Source organism: Solea solea, chromosome 9, assembly GCF_958295425.1.
Source record: "Solea solea chromosome 9, fSolSol10.1, whole genome shotgun sequence".
Classification (NCBI taxonomy): domain Eukaryota; kingdom Metazoa; phylum Chordata; class Actinopteri; order Pleuronectiformes; family Soleidae; genus Solea; species Solea solea.
In genome coordinates, this window is record NC_081142.1 from 24,340,469 (window position 1) to 24,361,112 (window position 20,644).

General features: G+C 40.9%; 2 protein-coding genes across 6 annotated transcripts in view; both read right to left on the reverse strand.

Annotated features, from left to right (window-relative positions):
• The window catches only part of oca2 (oculocutaneous albinism II), a 20,564-nt gene extending 20,018 nt beyond the window's left edge, over positions 1–546 (reverse strand). The window contains exon 1 of the mRNA XM_058638444.1: positions 356–546. The gene's annotated coding sequence lies outside the window, so the exon portion shown is untranslated. The remainder of the gene's footprint in view (positions 1–355) is intronic.
• A 4,758-nt stretch (positions 547–5,304) lies between these two features.
• The window catches only part of herc2 (HECT and RLD domain containing E3 ubiquitin protein ligase 2), a 60,472-nt gene continuing 45,132 nt past the window's right edge, over positions 5,305–20,644 (reverse strand). For all 5 annotated transcript variants that reach the window (XM_058639149.1, XM_058639151.1, XM_058639148.1 and 2 more), the window contains exons 69-91: positions 20,404–20,557; positions 20,056–20,163; positions 19,830–19,961; positions 18,309–18,467; positions 18,092–18,210; positions 17,878–18,003; positions 17,601–17,756; positions 17,204–17,518; positions 16,909–17,123; positions 16,501–16,678; positions 16,248–16,409; positions 15,531–15,622; positions 15,284–15,423; positions 14,522–14,709; positions 14,225–14,422; positions 14,042–14,125; positions 13,106–13,247; positions 12,565–12,759; positions 12,244–12,356; positions 8,521–8,711; positions 7,268–7,373; positions 6,971–7,183; positions 5,305–6,843 (exon numbers count right to left, since the gene is read on the reverse strand). In XM_058639149.1, the coding sequence (XP_058495132.1) occupies positions 6,571–6,843; positions 6,971–7,183; positions 7,268–7,373; positions 8,521–8,711; positions 12,244–12,356; positions 12,565–12,759; positions 13,106–13,247; positions 14,042–14,125; positions 14,225–14,422; positions 14,522–14,709; positions 15,284–15,423; positions 15,531–15,622; positions 16,248–16,409; positions 16,501–16,678; positions 16,909–17,123; positions 17,204–17,518; positions 17,601–17,756; positions 17,878–18,003; positions 18,092–18,210; positions 18,309–18,467; positions 19,830–19,961; positions 20,056–20,163; positions 20,404–20,557 (3,759 nt within the window). In that variant the 3' untranslated portion in view covers positions 5,305–6,570. The remainder of the gene's footprint in view (positions 6,844–6,970; positions 7,184–7,267; positions 7,374–8,520; positions 8,712–12,243; positions 12,357–12,564; positions 12,760–13,105; positions 13,248–14,041; positions 14,126–14,224; positions 14,423–14,521; positions 14,710–15,283; positions 15,424–15,530; positions 15,623–16,247; positions 16,410–16,500; positions 16,679–16,908; positions 17,124–17,203; positions 17,519–17,600; positions 17,757–17,877; positions 18,004–18,091; positions 18,211–18,308; positions 18,468–19,829; positions 19,962–20,055; positions 20,164–20,403; positions 20,558–20,644) is intronic.

Here is a 20,644-nt window from a genome sequence, read left to right on the forward strand (position 1 = left end):
AGACCTTCGTTAAGAGGGTGAAATCAGCCCCCCGTTAAATCTTTAATGGGACCCTGCAGCTGAGGCTGGTTGTTCCGGCCCTGCTCAGATCAAACATCCATCACTGTTTCATCTGCCTCGCGTTAACAACCTCGTCCAATTCCCCATGTGATGAGGAGAAAGCAGCGGTCTGTGTGCGAGCCGCCCGCGAGCCGCCCGCGAGCCGCGTGTCATCACAAACACAAACTGTTTCTTCTCACATTATCCGTCCTCCTTCACACTCATTCACTCATTCACACACACTGTGACACTTTAATGAGCATGAAAGCATAAACACAGACAACTCTCAGACTGGTGAAAGAAACGTGAAACTGACCTGGTTTTATGATGAAGATGAGGATGAAGATGATACGGTTTGTGATGAAGATCCTGCAGTAAAATCCCTGACGTGTTACAGATGAAGTTGTTAATGTGATGAGTGAATCACAGAGATGATGATGATGATGATGAGGAGGAGGAAGGTTCTTCTCCTCTCCTGTGCGTCCCAGGAAAAAGCAGGGAGATGATCCTGAGCACAGAGACTGAGCAGGAGCTGAGGAGGGGGAGGAGGAGGAGGAGGAGGAGGAGGAGGAGGAGGAGGAGGGGGAGGAGGAGGGGGAGGAGGAGGAGGAGGGGCAGGTTCTTGTTCAAACACTTTTACGACCTTTTTTACAGCCAAACTGCGACACATGTGACTAACGAGTGAAGTTTGTTTCTGTGTGAAAACATGATTTTATGGTGAAAACTAAAGACTCCTCGATGTTAACACGTTCACGTCTTTGTCTCACTGTTGGACAGACAGATTTCCTCCGTGTCTCAGGCTCAGGTTTTTCTCTAAAACATGAAACGTGAGTGTCTGAAGTTTTCAAAGTTAGACATTTTTAAATAAAGCACTTTAATATGTGTTTTTTTTCCACAGGATTAAAATGATGTATTTAGACAGCGATTCTCTCTGACCTTTGAACTTTGATTAAATCTGTCCTGACCTTCTCACTGACTCCCACACTCTCTCTCTCTCACACACACACACACACACACACACACCCACCCACACACACAGACACTGTGAAGCAGAACAAATGTGAAGAATCAAATTTTCTGCTTTTCAAATTGAAAACAAACTTTACACAAAAGAACAAAGTTTCACTTTTTACTGCAAATGACAAGAAATGCACACACACAGACACACACACACACAGACACACACACGCAGACACACACACGCAGACACACGCACACGTGTTATTATATAATTATTATAAAGAGTAAAATCAGAGACACATTCTTGGAGTCTTGACGCCTCTCTTTGTCTGACCTCTGACCTCTGTACACCTTAACTCCGTGGAGTTCACTCGACCTTTGACATGGATTTAGATCAGGGGTCAAAGTCAGTGTCAGTCAGAGGTCAGAGGTCACAGACACAGTCAATAAGAACAGAACTAACGAACGTTTGACACCCCTGATTTAGGCTGAGTGTGTTTAACGTGACAGCGCCCCCTGTCCACAGACATCAGGTCACCATGAGACGACAGCGATTAAAGTCACGTGATCATCAGTGTCGTCATGTGACACCAAATATGTTTTCATCATTTATTCCATTTCAGTTTCAGTGAAAAAAAAGAGGATTAGATGACATTTTCACAGTAGATTATGATTTTAACACGAGTGATTTAAAGTCAGTGAAACAGGAAATAACCAGACTGAAATCATTATCAGATTATTAACACAAACTATATCAAAATAATGATTTTTAACTCTCTGCACCTGAAAATACCCTGTTTCATTTGTTATATCTGAAGTTTTTATTTTTATAATCTAATTTGATTTTACTCTATGAGTGAGTGAGTGAATGAGTGAGTGTGTGAGTGACTTAGTGAGTGAGTGAGTGAGTGAGTGAGTGTGTGAGTGTCACCTGGTGTGTGGATGAAAGCTGCTGCTGACAGAAGAACGACCAGAGGCTCTGACCACACACTGGTCTCATGTTCTCATTGTGTTTGTGTGTGTGTGTCTCAGACTCTCACTCACACTCAACCACCCCCCCCCCCCCCCCCATCCACACGCACACACACACAGACACACAGACACACACACACAAACTATAAAGAAGGAGATGACAGGATGAATGAATGAGAGCCTTAGGCTTCACTGACATGAATGAATGACTTCACTCTCGTCAGGTTTTTGTTTCATCTGCTTCATTCTTCTAACGAGTAAAAAAAAAGAAAATCATTGATATTATTGTGAATGAGAATAAAGCGAATGAGATTAATGTGAATCAGATTAATGTTAATCAGATTAAAGTGAATGAGATGAATGTAAATCAGATTAATGTGAATGAGATTAAAGTTAATCAGATTAATGTGAATGGGATTAATGTAAATCAGATTTATGTGAATGAGATTAGTGTGAATGAAATTAATGTGAATGAGATTAAAGTGAATCATATTAATCAGATTAACGTGAATGAGATTAAAGTGAATCCGATTAATGTGAATGAGATGAATATGAATCAGATTAATGTGAATCAGATTAAAATGAATCAGATGAATCACATTAAAGTGAATGAGATTCATGTGAATCAGAATAAAGTGAATCAGATTAATGTGAATCTGATTAAAGTGAATCAGATTAAAGTGAATCAGATGAATCAGATTGATGTGAATCAGATTCAAATGAATCAAATTAATGTGAATGCGATTGAAGTGAATCAGATTAATCAGATTAACGTGAATGAGATTAATGTGAATGAGATGAATGTGAATCAGATGAATGTTAATCAGATTAAAATGAATCAGATGAATCACATTAAAGTGAATGAGATTAATGTGAATCAGAATAAAGTGAATGAGATTAATGTGAATCCGATTAAAGTGAATCAGATGAATCAGATTGATGTGAATCAGATTTAAATGAATCAAATTAATGTGAATGAGATTAAAGTGAATCAGATTAAAGGGAATCAGATGAAGAATCACATGACTTCATTGGTGTATCAGTGAGAGGATGAATGTGTGATACAGATGTTAAATGTAGCGCCACCTGCTGTTTATCATTATTTGACTGAAGTTTTGAAAACTTTTATCTCTTTCTCTCTTTTTTCCTTTGAAAATTCAGTATATTTAAAAGATCATTGGTTCATCACGGTGCTTGCAACTCATTTATATTTAGAGAAAATGATACTTCATTTATTCATAAATTCAAACTTGTTCACATCCTTTAAAACCTCACAGATGTGAACATATATAAAAAAATATATTAATATTTTAAACATAAACAAAATATTTTCCTCCTGTGATTATTTATGACTAAAAATTAAAGTGTTAGTTAAAACACTCTATTCTATTAATGAAAGAGAGAAAGAAAGAAAGAAAACTGATTTTTTTTACCCTGAGATATTTATGTAATGCACGAGTGTGTGTGTGTGTGTGTGTGTGTGAACCTGGTGAGAATCAGCTGATTTCTCTGTACTAGACCTCATTCCTCTGTGTCGTCCACTGTAGATGACTGAGGTCATGTGACCTCTCTGCGGCTCAGCACACACACAACCAACTGACCGTGAACAGGATCTTCAGAGGCCCCGCCCACTTCACTCACACACACACCCTAAGGTTTGTGTTAGTAATAGTTAACCTTAGGTTAAGCTGACTGTGCTGTGAGAATAAAGTCTGTGATATCTACGTCACATGATCACGTCTTGACTGTTACGACTGAAGTTTGTTAACCACTCACTCTCCCACACCAAAGTCCATAGAGAAAATGAGTGATTCTATGGACTTTGGTGTGGGAGAGTGAGTGGTTTACAAACTTCACCTTAACACTGAGATAAAGACGTGATCCTGTGACATAGAGATCAGAGACTTAGGGTTTGACTGGTTGTCGGCAGCAGGGGGCGCTCACAGACACAGTCAGACTTAAAATGGATGCAGATCATAATTATATGAATGTGTGTGTAGTTGAGTGATGGAGCAGGTTGATTCTTCAGTGTGTGACTGTACTGAATCACATGACTGACTCCACCACACACACGCACACACATCTCTGACATTAATTCCACAAAGAATGCAGAATGTTTTAATCCAAAATCAATCCTTTTTTTTCTTCTTCTTCTTCACGTGTCTTTGAAACACACACACACACTGTAACACACGTGTAGGCATTTACAGACACCATGAGGAATGTGGAGTGTGTGTGGTTCCATGTGACTGGTTCTTACAGTAAAGGTGAAGCAGTGATTTAATATGAGCTGCATGTTTTATGTGTGAACATTTAAAGTAAAACAATCACAGGTTGTTCTTCTCCTTCTTCTCAGTTAAACTGGTGAACAAAGAGTTCTGAATTACAGGATGTAACTTTGAAGATTTGAGATGAAACAAGCATAATGAGATAAATAAATCTCTGAAGTTCAAATATCTTCATCTAATCTAACTTTTGATCTCATCATTTTTATTTTCCCATCATTTTAGTTCTAGTTTGTGATTTTAATTCTTTAACTTTCAATGATGACAGAATTTCATGACAGCGGATATTTTTACTTTTTTTATTTTACTGCTTTACTTTTCATCACATCATTTCAACCTGTTTATATACATATATATGTGAATATTTGTATTGTATATACAGTACATATTTCAACATATAATCTTTATAATCTCTTAATATAAATGTTTCATCTCCCTTAAGTTGTTTTATCTCAGTGTAGATCTTCGTCTTCATCATTTTATTCCATTATTTTGACTTTTTTTCTACTTTTGTCTCAGTTTTACTGACATAAATGTGTTTCCATAGAAAACAGCACAGAGGGAATTATGGGATAGATGTAGGGTTTTTGTCTTCCTTTGACACAAACATTGAGACATTTAAAAAAAAAAGAAGCTTGTTAAAGAAATACAAATCTCCACAAATTAGGGAAAAAGGACTTTTAAGTGTTTCTCACCGTCTGTTTAATTTCGACTTAATTCAACCGAAATCGTTCATTTTAATTTAGACAAAATTTGACATTTATGAAGCTAAAAAAAAGAAAAACCTGGAGAAACCGGGAATTTATGTTGTTTTATAATTTAAACTTTGTTTGTTGTTTGAACACACACACACAGACCATTCTTTCCTTAACCCCTTACCTTAAATGTCTCATCCTAAAACCAGGTCTTAACCATAAACAGCCATTTTAAGATGTGACAGAACATGAGGACGAGACCAAATGTCTCACTTCCTGTGGTTTTTACCTTTTTTTGGTCCTCACAAAGATGTCCGTGCTCACACACAAAATAAAAACACAGAGTGTGTGTGTGTGTTTCTCTGTCTCTGTTTTGTGTTTATTAACACAAAAGTCATGTTTCATTTGCAGTGTGAGCGCATGATGTGAACACATGATGTGATGGCGTTATTTACACTGTACGAGGTGAACTTGTGAATGAGGACGTGGTGAAAACGAACCAACGAGTCTCTCGACAAAAAAAAAGAGAAAAAAAAAGACTGAGCATAAAAATTGCATTTTATTCTTCTTTGTTGTTGTTTTTTTTTTTTTAAATAAAGAAACATGAAACAAAACAAAAAAAAGGTGACGATGACTGTTATTTACGTGAACACGGATTATTCTACAACATCTATGTCTATATACAAACTAACCACTGGAGGCAGAAATCTACCACAATCACACGTGATCACCACAATCGCAAGTGATCACGTTTGTTTATTTGTTCCGATCTTTAGCTTATGACAAAGCTTCATCCAAAGCTCATTGCACTTTTTTCCCGCACAGACGTTTGTGTCCAATGCTGCATTCACACCACACGCATGCAATGCCTGCTACATGATGAAGCTAAGTGTTAGCGCCAGGAGTTTTACGACGTTGGTGCAAAAGTGCAGTTAGAAGCTAATATTTAATTAAAGTCACGCCACATGACGGGAATCACACAACTATGTGAAAATCATGTTAGCAGAAAAGAAAGTTCGCCAAGTCGTAGAATAAAAATTATGAAATTATTTATGAAAAAAGTTGCAAAATGAAAATCGTTCAATTCATCATTGTCAAATTATTTCAACTCAAGTTTGCTGTAACACGACGTTAGCTGTTAGCCAATCAGTAACTTTCTTATGTCACCACCAGAGGGCAGCACTTTCTTTTCCTTCTCTACACGTCGTCGCTACGATTAATTTACACATAAATTAAAAGTTCTTATAAGTGATGTGAACTGCACAGCTACAAGTGAAATCATAACGAGCATTAACTTCAGTTTTGTAAGCGGTAGCATAAATATTGGCATGTTTTCTCGCGGGGTTGCTAGTGTTTACCCTGTTTACTCAAAGCTACATTTTTACATATGATACAAGTTCGCGAAAATGTAACAAAGTGAGGCTAAAGTTTGGTGCGCTCATTCACATATGATCACACGTGATTAACTTGGGGCTCAAGAGTGAGTGAGTGAATGAGTGGGGAGGTCGGATGAGTATCTTAGCATTAGCCTCAGGAGAGCAGCGTGAACATTAGCTTAGCGCGTGGTGTAAACATTAGCTTAGCATGTGGTGTGAACGCAGCTCCAGTAGAGGTTTGGCTCAGTGTCCCGTCAGATAGTCCTGGGTGGAGTCGGAGGCGAAGGAGTCGGCGTCCTCGTTGTCGGAGTCCTCGCTGCTGTCGTCGGCGGCCGGTTCTCCCGACAGCGCGATGCGAGCGTAGTCGTCTGTGTCGATGGATTTACAGAAGTGGATGGCGTATTTGAGCTTCTCCTCCAGAACCTGCTTACACGAGTACCTGGGCAGTTTGAGCAGGAAGAAGCAGGTGTACGACTCCGGCAGGAAGTGGTCGGGAGGGTTGTACTTATCCAGAACCTGGGGAAGAAGAAGATGATGAAGATGATGTTGGTCCAGGTATTTGTCGACCTGATCTCGTGGACCACATCTCCTGACAGACCGGTGATCAGGTTTTTAAAAACCACCTTCATTTATCACGTCTCACCTGCACGACAAAGTCTCGCCCACGGAAGTCGGCGATGGTGCGCGGCAGGCGAGTGCGGCCCCAGACGAACCTCAGGAACAACGATCTCTCCGTGTTGGAGAACGACTCCATCACCTCCCAGAACCACTGGATGAGCGGTGCTGTTGGCTCCACCCCCTTATAGGTGGCCACAGACTTCAGCAGGTGGAGAGGAATGTCTGGACTTCCACACACCTGAGGAAAGGGGCGGAGTTTGTTTTATAAAAAGATGAGCGAGAAAAGAAGCGCCTTGATGAAAGTAAACGTGACGTCACTCACCATCGTCTCCAGCTCGTATCCAGTGAAGAGAGACAACAACGGAACAGGAACGACACGAGCCATTCCTTCACGCACCGCAGACACCTGCTCGTCAAACTCATGGAGCCTGAGAGCAGGACACACACACACACACACAACAATGTTATTATAAAAGAACGTAGCTCAGAACTTCTTACACAACAAACTAAACACTCACATAGATAAATGATGTCACACAGATTCTTCATAGAGTCACAATTTTACGCTGATGACACGATTACATTTATACATCAAAACCCAAAAAATCAACTGCTTCTCCTGCTTGATTTCTGGTTGTGTGAGGCTACACACGGAAAAATTATTTCTATTCATATTTGGGCTCAAACTAATGATAACGTGTTGATTATTTACTTGATTAATTAAATAAAATAGATACATTAGTGATTTGGCTCATAAAATGTCAGAAAATCAGTGTTTTTCAAACTCAGGAAATGATGATGTTCTCAAATGTCTTGTTAAATCCCCACAAACCAAAAAGAGTTCTTTGTTTTTTATAAAGAAATATTCACATTTAAGAAGCTGAAAAATGACTGAAACTAGAGAATATTCACATTTAAGAAGCTGAAAAATGACTGAAACTAGAGAATATTCACATTTAAGAAGCTGAAAAATTACTGAAACTAGAGAATATTCACATTTAAGAAGCTGAAAAATGACTGAAACTAGAGAATATTCACATTTAAGAAGCTGAAAAATGACGGAAACTAGAGAATATTCACATTTAAGAAGCTGAAAAATGACGGAAACTAGAAAATATTCACATTTAAGAAGTTGAAAAATGACAAACTAGAGAATATTCACATTTAAGAAGCTGAAAAATGACAGAAACTAGAAAATATTCACATTTTAGAAGCTGAAAAATGACAGAAACTAGAAAATATTCACATTTAAGAAGCTAAAAAATGACAGAAACTAGAAAATATACACATTTAAGAAGCTGAAAAATCACAAACAAATATTGAAAAAAACAAAACTCAAACTGATCTACTGTATTATCAAAATAGTTGGTGATTAATTAAAAGAATGGCTTAATTAGAGCTCTGAACTTTGATTAAGGTAAACGTAGATTCTAAATTAAATTCTAAAATATATATTAATCAGATTGTAAAAAGTTAAATGATGGTGTTTTTCAGGTTCTTGTTTATGCTTGTTTATGCTGTAAATGTAGTGTTTTATCATGTTTTGGACCCACATTTAAAACACCTGTAGTTTACCTGTAGTTGATGGCGAGCCTGACGTACTCGGCTCGGTTCTCCAGTGTGATGTGTGAGTACTTGGAGCTGAGCTGGATGTCCTGACCGCTGGCGTTGGGGACGGTGAACGGCAGCGTCATGGCCTCAAACTCTTCTGCCGTGGCCTCGTTGTCTCTGATGTACATGAGACCAGGAATAAAGTCCTTATCCACCTGAAGAGGAGAAATCACATCACTGTCATATTTACTGTTGTTTGTTTATTAAAACATGGCTCGTCTTCCTGGGCATCACTTTAAACTTGTAAAAATATGAACTGATTCAAATAGAATTGACAGTTAACTTAAACTTAATGTTTGGTTTGAAAAATACAAATAAAAACACTGCTGTTGTCAAGGAGACAGCCAAGTTCAGGGCGTAAATGTCTATAAAATAACGACTTGCATATGTTGAAGCAGTAATTCTTAACGGTGAAAAAATGTCTCGCACACGTTTGTCTTCATAACGAACTGCGGATTAAAGACGACGTCCACATTATTGTCACTTTAAAGCGACTGAAGACGTTTGAAAACACACAATGCTTTAACCTCAATATTCAATTTAGTGGCTGATCCCTGATCATACTCAACATTTTCTAATGGGGGAAAAAAAAAGAGACGATTGAAAGAACTACATTCCTGCTGAAAAGCACAAATGTGTGTTAATGTCCATTTAAAGTACTTTTCAGTGTCATTTAATGTTAAAGAACTGTTATTCACCTTCATCTATCATCTACTCTGAAGATAACAGGAGGTCAACACTATGTGCAGCTTTAAATTATTATTATTATTATTATAATATTCATAATAATAACAACAACAATAATAATAATAAGTGTGTGTGTGTGTGTGGACATTCAGGCCCACAACACAAGTGTTCCCGTGAGTTCCTGCCCTCCTTCGAGAGTCTTGTGGGGGATTCACTTCCCATTTAACCTCTTTAACAACTGGAGGCTAAAACCACCAAACAAGAAGATCTTTGTGAAGGAGTGAGTCTTTTCTTTCAGCCCGAGTCTCCTCTGACAGATGTTGCAGGAGCTCATGATCACAGCGTGCTCACAGAGACATGGGTGGACTCGCGTCATCAGCTCCTTTAAAGGTTGTGGCTCAAAGCTCCTCTTCAGGAAACAACTGCAGGTTTATATTTGCATCTAAATAACACTGGAATACTGCTCTTTCAGAGAAGCTCTTTCAAATTTTTCGTATTAATCCACTTATAAAGTAGATTCAACCGCATTTACAGCTACAGGTAGGTATAAATGACTGTGATCGTCAGGGACGTTCAGTGAAAACATGGTTGCTAGTACACATTTTATACTTTTTTATACACATTTTAAAATCTATGTCACATGTTCACGTCTTTATCTCACTGTTAGACAGACTTTTCCAACAGGAAACTTAAGTTTGTAAACCACTCACTCTCCCACACCAAAGTCCATAGAGAAAATCAGTGATTTTAGCTGCTGGTCCTCTGCTTCCTCGTGTGGTCACTTTGTGTCACTGAGTTAAGTCTAAGCGAAATATTTCAAAAGCCAAATTGACAAAATAAGACATTTGAACTTAGGAGTTGTTGATCCACTGCTGCCTCCATCACTGTGTGCTGTGATGTTAAAATCACTCATTTTCTCTAAGGACTTTGGTGGGGGAGAGTGAGTGAGTGAGATGAAGTAGTGAACATGGTGGTGACCTGAGCCTGGAGTGAGCATCTTTGTACACACAGGTACAGTGTGAATACAGTGTAATACTGCAGTAATGTTTCATAATGTAGAATTTGGGAGAGGGGTCTAGCTGCAGACTTGCACTGTGAGGTCTCCTGCACTGTCAGGACCGGAAGTTGATTCGAAGCCTTTCAAAATAAAAGCGACCATACCGGAAGCATATATTCAAAATAAAAGCGAGCATACTTGAAGCACGTATTTTTCGTTCCCCATGTGAAGTGTGAAGACGACGAGGTGAGTAACAGTCAAGTGACAACAACTTTGCGTCATACGAAGAAACAGAAACAGTCTTTATTCACTAGAACGTTATGTTGCACACTATATATTGTCCTGTAAAGTTATATTAATTTGAAAGAATCGGGTTTTGGACTTTTGGGTAGTTTTTAGCGTTATTGTATGATAGTGCTCACTTAAATGTGCCATTTTCCTACTCAAAGACCAAGAAAACTGAGTTATATCATATCATTTTTATATAATTTTGTTTTACTTATTACGACATCAACACTTGTTTGCAGCCAGAGTGGAGATGCCTCAGATTTTGAACATGAACAGCACTGAGGGCCTGGGCAGGAAATGGGAAAGCTGTTTGACAAAAACAGCTTTCATAAAATAATAATAAATAAAAGAATGCATGTTTTGAGTAGGCTAATAATGTTTATAGGGGATCATAACAATAGCTGTACATCTAGTTTGCACTGATTATCTGTAGAATAACCCTAGAAGTGGTCATCACGTTTTGTATTTTCTTTTTTTTATATATAATATTTTGTTAGTTTTTTATCTTGACATTTTCCTGAGTTTTTTCACCTTATACAGTTGAACTGGAAAGATATACAGTTTTTTTAAAATCTCTTTCATTAAACACATGGATACACATAAACATATTTACATTGTAAACATAAAATAAAGATTCAAGAAACATTGGGAACGAAAAATACGTGCTTCCGGTATGGTCGCTTTTATTTTGAAAGGCTTCAAATCAACTTCCGGTCCTGACAGTGCAGGAGACCTCACAGTGCAGGTCTGCAACAAAGGGTCCTGACAGTGCAGGTCTGCAGCTAGACTGTTTTAGAATTTGGTGCCACTTGGAGCGCAGACAGATTAGGATTTTAATCTGTAGAAGAATGTGCAGAGAGGTTGTGAAGCAGCTCAGGAGGTTTGACCTGTTATATAACAGGTGACATAAAGAGTGGACTTTCCCTTTACTTTCACTGAGTAACACCAGGAATGTTTCTTTTATAACATTCAAACATTTTATAACCCCTCTTATAAAGTGGGCCATATTTTTGTAGCAAGACAAATTTGTGTTTTTGTTTTCATATTGTTCTTACACTTTTGTGTTGTTGTTTTTTTCAGATTTTGTAACTTATTGTAAGGTTATGAACATTTGATACGTTTCAAAACAAAGTTTCATTATGTTAGGAAAAATTATTAAAAGGGATTTTAGTAAAAAACCTTATAAATGACAACATTTTGAAACACTACAATATTTATGTAGTGTTACACTATAAAGTCAAAAGTACATTTATCTAATAAATGCTTGTATAAATACTTTTGATATGGAAAAATGATAAATAAAGTTGGAAAAAAAAGTACATTTATCTTATTTCAGGGAGAAATTTTGGCGTTTTGTAACTTTTTGTTCTAGAATTATGACATTTCATAAAGAATTGTTTGTATTTTTTATAACAATATATTTGAACATTTTGTAACTCTTTCATAATGTTACACGTTTTTTGTATAATGACATGTAATGTAATGTATAACAGAACAATGGCAGAATTACAACATTTTTTTTTTTTTTTAAAGTAAAATATGGAATTTGGAATTTTTTGAATACATTTCCAAGATGAAGAAGAGTTTTCTTTTTTTAAATTGTAGTAAATTGCAGTCAACATTATGACGTTTTTTGTAATAATACAATAATTGTTTGGGTGAAGTAAGTGACAATGTATGTAGCATTAGCGACATTAGCTCATGTGTGGACGTACCTCACTGAGGTCAGCGATGGTCAGGTTCATTCCGGCGAGTTGTTTCCACACCGGCTCTGCCAGGTTCAGACTCAGAGGACTTCCTGTACGGATGGCGATTCCCAGTAAAACTCCTGCAGACGCAACGGAGCAGAGAACGTTAAGCGCACATCACAACACAAACCAACGACAGCCCCGTCGTCTGTGAACGTTTGCAGCAAAATAACAGAGACAAACATTTATCTGTGAAAACCTACAGGAAGAGTTTGCTGCATACGTTCCCAGGTTCTCTTTATCTCAGATTAAACAGGCCATAAAACAGGCAGATTAACGGGATTATACCTAGGAAGCGGAACATGCACATGTGCAGAGGAGACTTGGCGGCCGGGTTGAGCAGGAAACAGTCTCTGTTGGCGCCTGACTCGTCGCGGCCGTTGGGCGTGACGATGAGCAGCGGAGTCAGAGCGTTCTGAAGCTCCTCGCACATTTCTGCGATGGACTCGCTGTACCCGCCGCCACAGTCGTCCACAGACTCACCTGAGGAACAAAGAAATACAAAAACACAGATGAGGAAACACTCAAGGCCTTCGTTTGTGGATCATTTTTACTTTGATCTCATTTACGGACTTGTTCAATGGACCAAACAACAAATTGATTCATCCAGATATTAATAAAACCTTTTAACTGATGCAAAAAATTATCTCTTAATCACTTATTAGGAAAATGAGAGTTTTTATTAACCTCAGAGGCTGCTGTTCACATGTTTACATAATAACGTTCTGTCTTAACTAAGTCTTCTGGCATCCATGTTGCTGTTGTCTTAAACGTTAAACATAAATAGCTCAGGAGTTGCAGTGTTACAGATAATCGCGGAGATATTTACCCACAAACTTGACCTTCCACACACGATGAGGCAGCAGCAGACTGTCTGTGCTGAACGAGCTCATTTTGGCACACATCTGACCAAACACAGATTTGGTTCCATCTGGACCTGCGAGACCTCCTTTACTGCGGGAACGTTTCACCTGCAGCACCAAGGAGAGCAGAAGAAGAGGGAAGGTTATGATCTGTTTCTGAACGAACAGCCAAAGTTCAGGTTTCTTTGAGCTGTGGTTCTTTGAGCTGAGTGCAAAGACTCACCTGATTAAATCTTTAAACTTTTCCAACAGGAAACTGAAGTTTGTAAAGCACTCACTCTCCCACACCAAAGTCCAGAGAGAAAATCAGTGATTTTAACATCACAGCACACAGTGATGGAGGCAGCAGTGGATCAACAACTCCTAAATTCAAATGTCTTATTTTGTCACTTTAGAGATTGAAAGCCTTTGTTCAGATTAACCTCAGTGACACAAAGTGACCACACGAGGCAGCAGAGGACCAGCAGCTCCCGTGTCCCTGTGAGCTAAAATCACTGATTTTCTTTATGGACTTTGGTGTGGGAGAGTGAGTGGTTTACAAACTTAAGTTTCAAAGTCTGTCTAACAGTGCGATAAAGACGTGAACATGTTCTTAAGGCAGTCGTGTTTTTACTGCGTCTTCTGCTGGTTTTTAGCAGCAGGGGTCTCACCACCTCATACAACCACAATTCAAAAACCTGAACGAACACTTTATTATGTTTGTTTAGACAGAGAGCATTGAGCTTCATGTCATCCTGGACATGAAAAGTCCAGATCCAAGAATGTGTGTAAAGACTAAAACACACACACACACACAGGAAAAAAGAGATGACGTGTAAATCGGAGCAGTTGTTCTGAAGTGAAAATGTGAGGAATGTGATGGTGATGATGATGATGATGATGGAGGATAAATGATTAAGGACCTGTATTCTGTTGAGCTCCACCACAGGTCCATGCTGTCTGTCCCTCACCATCGTGGCTTGAACCACCTTCCTGAAAGCTGCTTCCTGTTCACAGACAAAAACATCCACAGATCAGTGATGTTTCAGTGACCATTGATCAAACTCAATCCTTCATCACTGCTCTCTTTCTCTGTGTGCCCTCACTTTGCCCTGGGAGATGAGGATTCCTCTGAGTGTGTCAAAGCCCACTGAAGGTCCGTGTCCCGTCTGACCGAGTCGACCCTCCAGGTCAAACATGGGGATACATGGACAGAAGAGCTCAGAGATGTGGTGCAGGAGCAGCAGCCGGTTCCTCAGAGCCATGATGGGAATCTCCTGCAGGTGGTTGTACTCCATGGGAACCTGAAACACACACACAAACATACACAGGAGGCAAAGCTGTAAATCTGTACTGCCCCCTACTGGCAGCTGTGCAGAGTCAGAGTGATGAAGAGTGTGTACCTGAGCAGGCAGCTTCCCAGCGTTGGTGGGTTTACTTGTGGACCAGGAGAGGGTGTGAGCAGAACCACACGCCACGCGGTTGATTTTTTTGCCCTGCAGTGCAGCGACCAGCCGTGGCCTCTGGATGGCATTAGTGGTCCCGTCTCCCAGTTGGCCCTCGTCGTTGTCGCCCCACGTGTAAACTTCACCTGTGCCAAACAAAACAACAGCAACTGAGGTGATTAAAGGGAAAGTTCAGGGGCTTTTTAAATGTCGTACTGACTGGAGACACACAGTCAGTGAAAACATGGCTGCCACTACAGACTTTAGCTACTAAACAAAAAATGTTCTTGATAAAAATCTGATTGACTTTTTCTTGTGTAAACTCCCACACCAAAGTCCACTGAGAAAATCAGTGATTTTAACAGCACAGCACACAGGAGTTGTTGATCCACTGCTGCCTCCATCACTAAGTTCAAATGTCTTATTTTGTTAATTCGGCCTTTGAAATATTTAATTTAGACTTCACTCAGGGACACAAAGTGACCACACGAGGCAGCAGTAGACCAGCAGCTATGTTCTCTATGGACTTTGGTGTGGGAGAGTGAGTGGTTTACAAACTTCAGTTTCCTGTTGGAAAAGTCTAACAGTGAGATAAAGACGTGATCATGACGTCAGCTACATTCTTACCTAAAATATATTATTTTGCTAAGTGGCTAAAATCAGTCTTGGAGGCGCTCACAGCTCAGTCAGTAAAAACTATCACTTTAATAAAAATCCTACCATCCTCAGTGCAGCAAACACAGTGCAGTGACCCTGTAGCTATGGCAATGACCTTCTTCCCTTGTAGTCCTTGGACTTGTCTGGGCCGTCGAACATGGTCGTCAGAACCGTGGCCCAGTCGATGATAGTCTCCTTTTCCCCTGTAGAAACAAACACCACTGATGTTTAACCACCTCACACGGATTTAGTTTCATTATTTAAAAATAATTACCAGTGATGTCTCAGTGTGGGGTGAAAGTGAACGTACCAGGTGTAAACTGCTCCAGATTTAGTGAGAGCCACAGAAAACTGGGAGCCACACTCCACTTTGACCACGCCCAGTCCAGTGAGAGAGTCGATCTGAAAACAAATGTATATGTAATTAGAGCTGCAACTAACGATTATTTTCATAATCGATTAATCTGTCGATTATTTTCCTGTTCTCGTTTGGTCCATAAAATATCAGAAAACCGATTTTAGTGTCGAATTGAGTAATCGATTAATTGTTTCAGCTCCATATGTAATATATGAATCATCACCATGACCTCCAGAGAAGTCTGACACAACGTAACAGACACCTGCTTCATTTATGTCCGTGGAGTTTGAAAACTACTCACTCTCCCACACCAAAGTCTACAGAGAAAGTCAGTGATTTTAGCTGGCGGGGACACAGAAACTGCTGGTCCTCTGCTGCCTCGTGTGGTCACTTTGTGTCACTGAGGTCAATCTGAACAAAGGCTTTCAAACACTGAAGTGACAAAATAAGACTTAGTGATGGAGGCAGCAGTCTCTCCTGTGTGCTGCAATGTTAAAATCAACATGTTCTTAAGATATTGTAGACTTAAACTTTCCCTTTAATTCATCTGCAGGTACGAGTTCATCTCATAAGAAACAGAAAAGCTGATGTTTTCACGGATCATTCTCGTCTGTAAAGCATTCACTGACCTCCAGTAAACACCAGTAACTGAACCACTGTGACATTTACCTTCATGGGGATTTTACAGCCGTCGCTGCCTCCTCGACCCAGTTTACCGTAATCCCCGTCTCCCCACGACCAAACCATGTCATCATCACTGAGACAAAGAGTCTGAGCGTCTCCACTGCCACAGGCTACGTCGATGACCCGGTGACCCTGCAGAGCGTCCACCTGGACACACGTACACAGACACACACATCAGCTCAGGTCAGGGTGAGTCAGAGAGCGCGAGTCATGATTGTGTGAGAGTGTTTGCACTGACCAGTTTTGGTTTCAGCTGATCTTCACTGTCTCCGTGGCCCAGGCGTCCGTAACGACCTTTGCCCCAGGTGAAGAGCTCTCCACTGGCAGTGATGCAGGCACTGTGAGCGCCTCCTGCTGCGATGTCCACCACCTCCACCCCCCGCAGAGACTCGATGACACGAGGACGATCACAGGGGCTGAAGACAAAGACGACACAGTTCGATAAAAACACACTTCCTCACGTAATCTCAAGTCCGTCTACGACAGTCGTATTCTACATATTTCCACATTCAAACAATTTTTATTTCTCACAAAAAGACAGAAAAGAACCTCTGCTCTGATCTACTGAGGAGAGTTTTGGACAAATGTCCACACAGGTGTGAAAACGTCAGTGTGCAGTGATGATGATAGTGTTTTATGTCTGGACCTTCTGTTTCCATGGCCAAGTTTTCCGTCCTCCGCTTCTCCCCAAGAGTAAACCTCTCCCTCTGACGACAGAGCCAGGCAGTGCTTCCCTCCTGAGTTCACCGCCACCTTCCTGATGAACACGTGCTGGATGGACTCCAGTAAAGTGGGCGTGGACACAGACTCTGTGCCACCGATGCCCAGCCTCCCTCCTGCTCCGTATCCTGTGGCATACAACTTAAAAAGAACCAGAGGAAACACATGAGACTGAGGTCCAGAACCAGAACCACTGACTGATCCTTGACACGTGTACCGACCTTTCCATCAGCTGTGACAGCAAACAGCGTCTGCTCTCCTCCAATCAGCTGCACCGGCCTCAGTGTTGCCAGTGCTTCAGTGGGCGTGGGCCCTTTGACCTTTGCCCCCTCGATGCCGCCCAGCTGACCTCTGTGGTTGTGACCCCATCCGTAGATGGTGCCGCTGCCGCCCGCAGACAGCGTCCAGTCGTCCGGCCGCCGGTTCATCCACTGCACCAGCTGCTCGTCGTGTTCGCGCTTGAACAGCTCGTGACTCTCGTGGAGGCCGTTCATGCTCTCGTGGTCGGCCATGAGCTCGCGGATTTTCTTTGTGACCTTCAGCGGGAAAACGGATTAACGCGGTCGGTTTTCCGATCAAAGCGTCTCGAGGGACGCGACATTAGCCGGGTGAACTCACCTCATCCAGGAAGGGACGGGGCAATGCGGTTCTCTTGTCCAGAGCCACGGCCACTCGTGACGCAGTGCAGTATCGACGGAACCACGCCCACTTATGAGTCTCAGCGCAGCATGGCAACGTGTCCAGCTCAAGGTCACACGCAAGAGCAACCAAGACCTGGACGAGATGATACGAGAAGTTAATGTCGGGATTATAGGTTGTTCTTGTGAAAATTGGCTTTAAACTCGCTGAACTCACTTTGAAAATGTGTGTAACGAGGACTGAAGTGTAAAGTTACCTTAAAGAAAGGACTGTGAAGCAGCTGTTTTCCTCCTCTGACGATGGGATCCTCATACTCATACTGTCTCTGCAGAGCTTCAGGCAAACCTTTGACCAGAGCAGCCAGAGCACTTCCTGTGAACGTCTGACAACAACAAAACAAACACAATCATCACTTTATGGGACATTTACTGACTGTGGAGAAGAAACTATGATGTCTTCAGTGACCTCACCATAGAGCGAGCCTCTCCGTCACTGTCTCCCAGCAGCCTGTTGATGTTGATGGACTGCCCATACTCAGTGGTCAGGAGCTTTCTTAGCCTCTGCAGAGCCCACATCCTGTGTCCAGCAGCTACACACAGCAGAGAATGGTCACAGGTTTGATTTACATCAGCTACAGTTTGGTGTTAAAGCTCCAGTGAACTCTGACTTTGTTCAGGATAACGGTACCTAGTGCACTGAGCTGAGCGCAGGCGGCGAGGGAAGCAGCCAGACGAGGAACGATGCTCCTGTTGGAGGCAAAGTTCAGCCTGAAGTCCAGGAGACATGTGACCAAGTCCATGGAGGGACAGGACAAGATGCAGCGGTCAGACAGTAAGTCTTTGGGACCTGAGGAAAGCCAAAAGATATGATTCAGACTCTATGAACACAGCATGTACAAGGACTTTTCTACGATAGATCACACAAGTTCTTAGGGATTAGTATTTCGAGCAAAAATGCTATTTGAATATTCTAAACTCCAGCACATGAGAGTAAGTTAAATTAACTGCTGCTGCCACCTTGTTGTACTAGATGCATCAAAATGGCTGTATGGTCGTCACTGGAGTAGAATACATTTGTTTTTATAAATGCATCATGTATCATTGATAAAACATTCATTTTATACCTGTTTATCACAAATAGTCACAGTAACTGATTGTCATTTTATAACCAGGGGTGTCAAATTATCTCATTAATTGCGATTAATTAATTACAATCATATTTAGCGTGTTATGTTATTTAATCGCGTTAAATAACATAACGTGATTAAAACTAACCCTGTATGTGATTTCAAAAACGCTCCGACGGCACCATCAATAAAGGTAGAGTGATAAGCCTTCTGTGTAAGAAGGAGTTAGCTGACCACCGAAGCAGCTCAAGTTTAGCCTCCCATGTAAATGCAAAGCACCCAGTTGGGAGTGCAGCCACAGCTAATGTTAGCAGCGAAGATGTTAACATTTAGCGAGCCATAGCAAAGCTCTTTGCCAAACTTATCTGGAGGAGAACACCCCGCCTATGAACAAGCCTGTGACCGACAGGCTACTTTATAGACCCTTTTGAGAGCTACGTCACAGAAATGTGCGCGCACAGTTTGGGGTCAGAATGAAATGAAATGAATGAAAATACATCAAGTTAAGGGCTTTTCTCAGCTATTTTTAGGTGAGATTAAAAAAGAGATTAATTAGATTAATTAGATTTTTTTAATCGCTTGACAGCTCTATTTAAAACAAACCAAATAATTTAATACTCGTGCCCATCCCTAATAAAACATTTTAGAATCAGTCGATACCAATATCACAATTATTGTCTGATCATTTAAGATCGATAAGAACTGAGTGACAGTTGGGAGAAAAAACAGTTAATGATGGGTTTGAAACATCCTAAAGGACTAAAAAACAACAACAGACACAGGTTGAAACGTAAGGGAAATGTTTATATCCAGTCACAAAACTTAAATCACTCTCTATATCACATCAGAACTTAAGTATTGTATTGTGACCCAGCTGAGGGTGAACACTTTTCAGAATCACTGTCACTGTTGTTGTTTGTGTGTGCGTGAGAGCGTGTGTGTGTGTGTGTGTGTGTGTGTGTGTGCGTGTGTGTGTGTGTGTGTGCGTGTGTGTGTGTGTGTGTGTGTGTGTGCGTGTGTGTGCGTGTGTGTGTGCGTGTGTGTGCGTGTGTGTGTGTGTGTGTGTGTGTGTGGCGGCTCACCAGCAGCAGGCATGATGGGATACACGGTAAAGCGCCAGCCCCATCCGTTCACTGAACCATCACTGGTGAATTTCCACTTCAGTTCATCTCCAGGGATTCTCAGTTCACTGGACCAGTCGGACCATTCCCGACCTGAAACACACACACATACACAGAAACACTATGTAAAACTCGTTTTTTTTTTTCTTTCTTTCAGTTTGAACTGGTCACATCCTCCTCTCATCACCTGATCTCACAGAGACAATCCTGTTGGCTCCATCCATGATGGTCAGAGGGTCGTGACGTCTCTCTGTGGAACACTGTCGGTCAAACTCAATCCTGAGACCTTCAGCTCCTGTAAGACAGTAAAATGGAATTAAAAAGGAGTTCAATAAAACATGTAATAATCAGATAAACTTTTAACTTTCATTTATTCTGTCTTTATTTACTGTTATTCTAGATTATTATTCATTATTGCTGTACAGCACTTCGGTCCACTGTGGTATAGTTGTTATCTTAACTGTATTTTAATGGCAGTATTGTAGTGTGTGTTATTATGGTATGTGCGAGCGTCTGCGTATGTGCGTGTGTGTACCTGGGATCTTGACGGTGCCACTGGTGGACGTATCATCAGTGTACGGGTGACTGCTCTCTACGACGACCGGCTGTGACGACAGTCGGCCGCTCTGCGAGTCCGTGGCGACGTCCTCCAGCTCAGTGACGCACAGCTCCAGCAGCATGTCCGCCACCTGGACAAAGACACAGACGTGTCCCACGTTAACGGCTGGACTTACGGTTTCTCTGCAGCTACGTGGACGATACACAGAACACAGAAC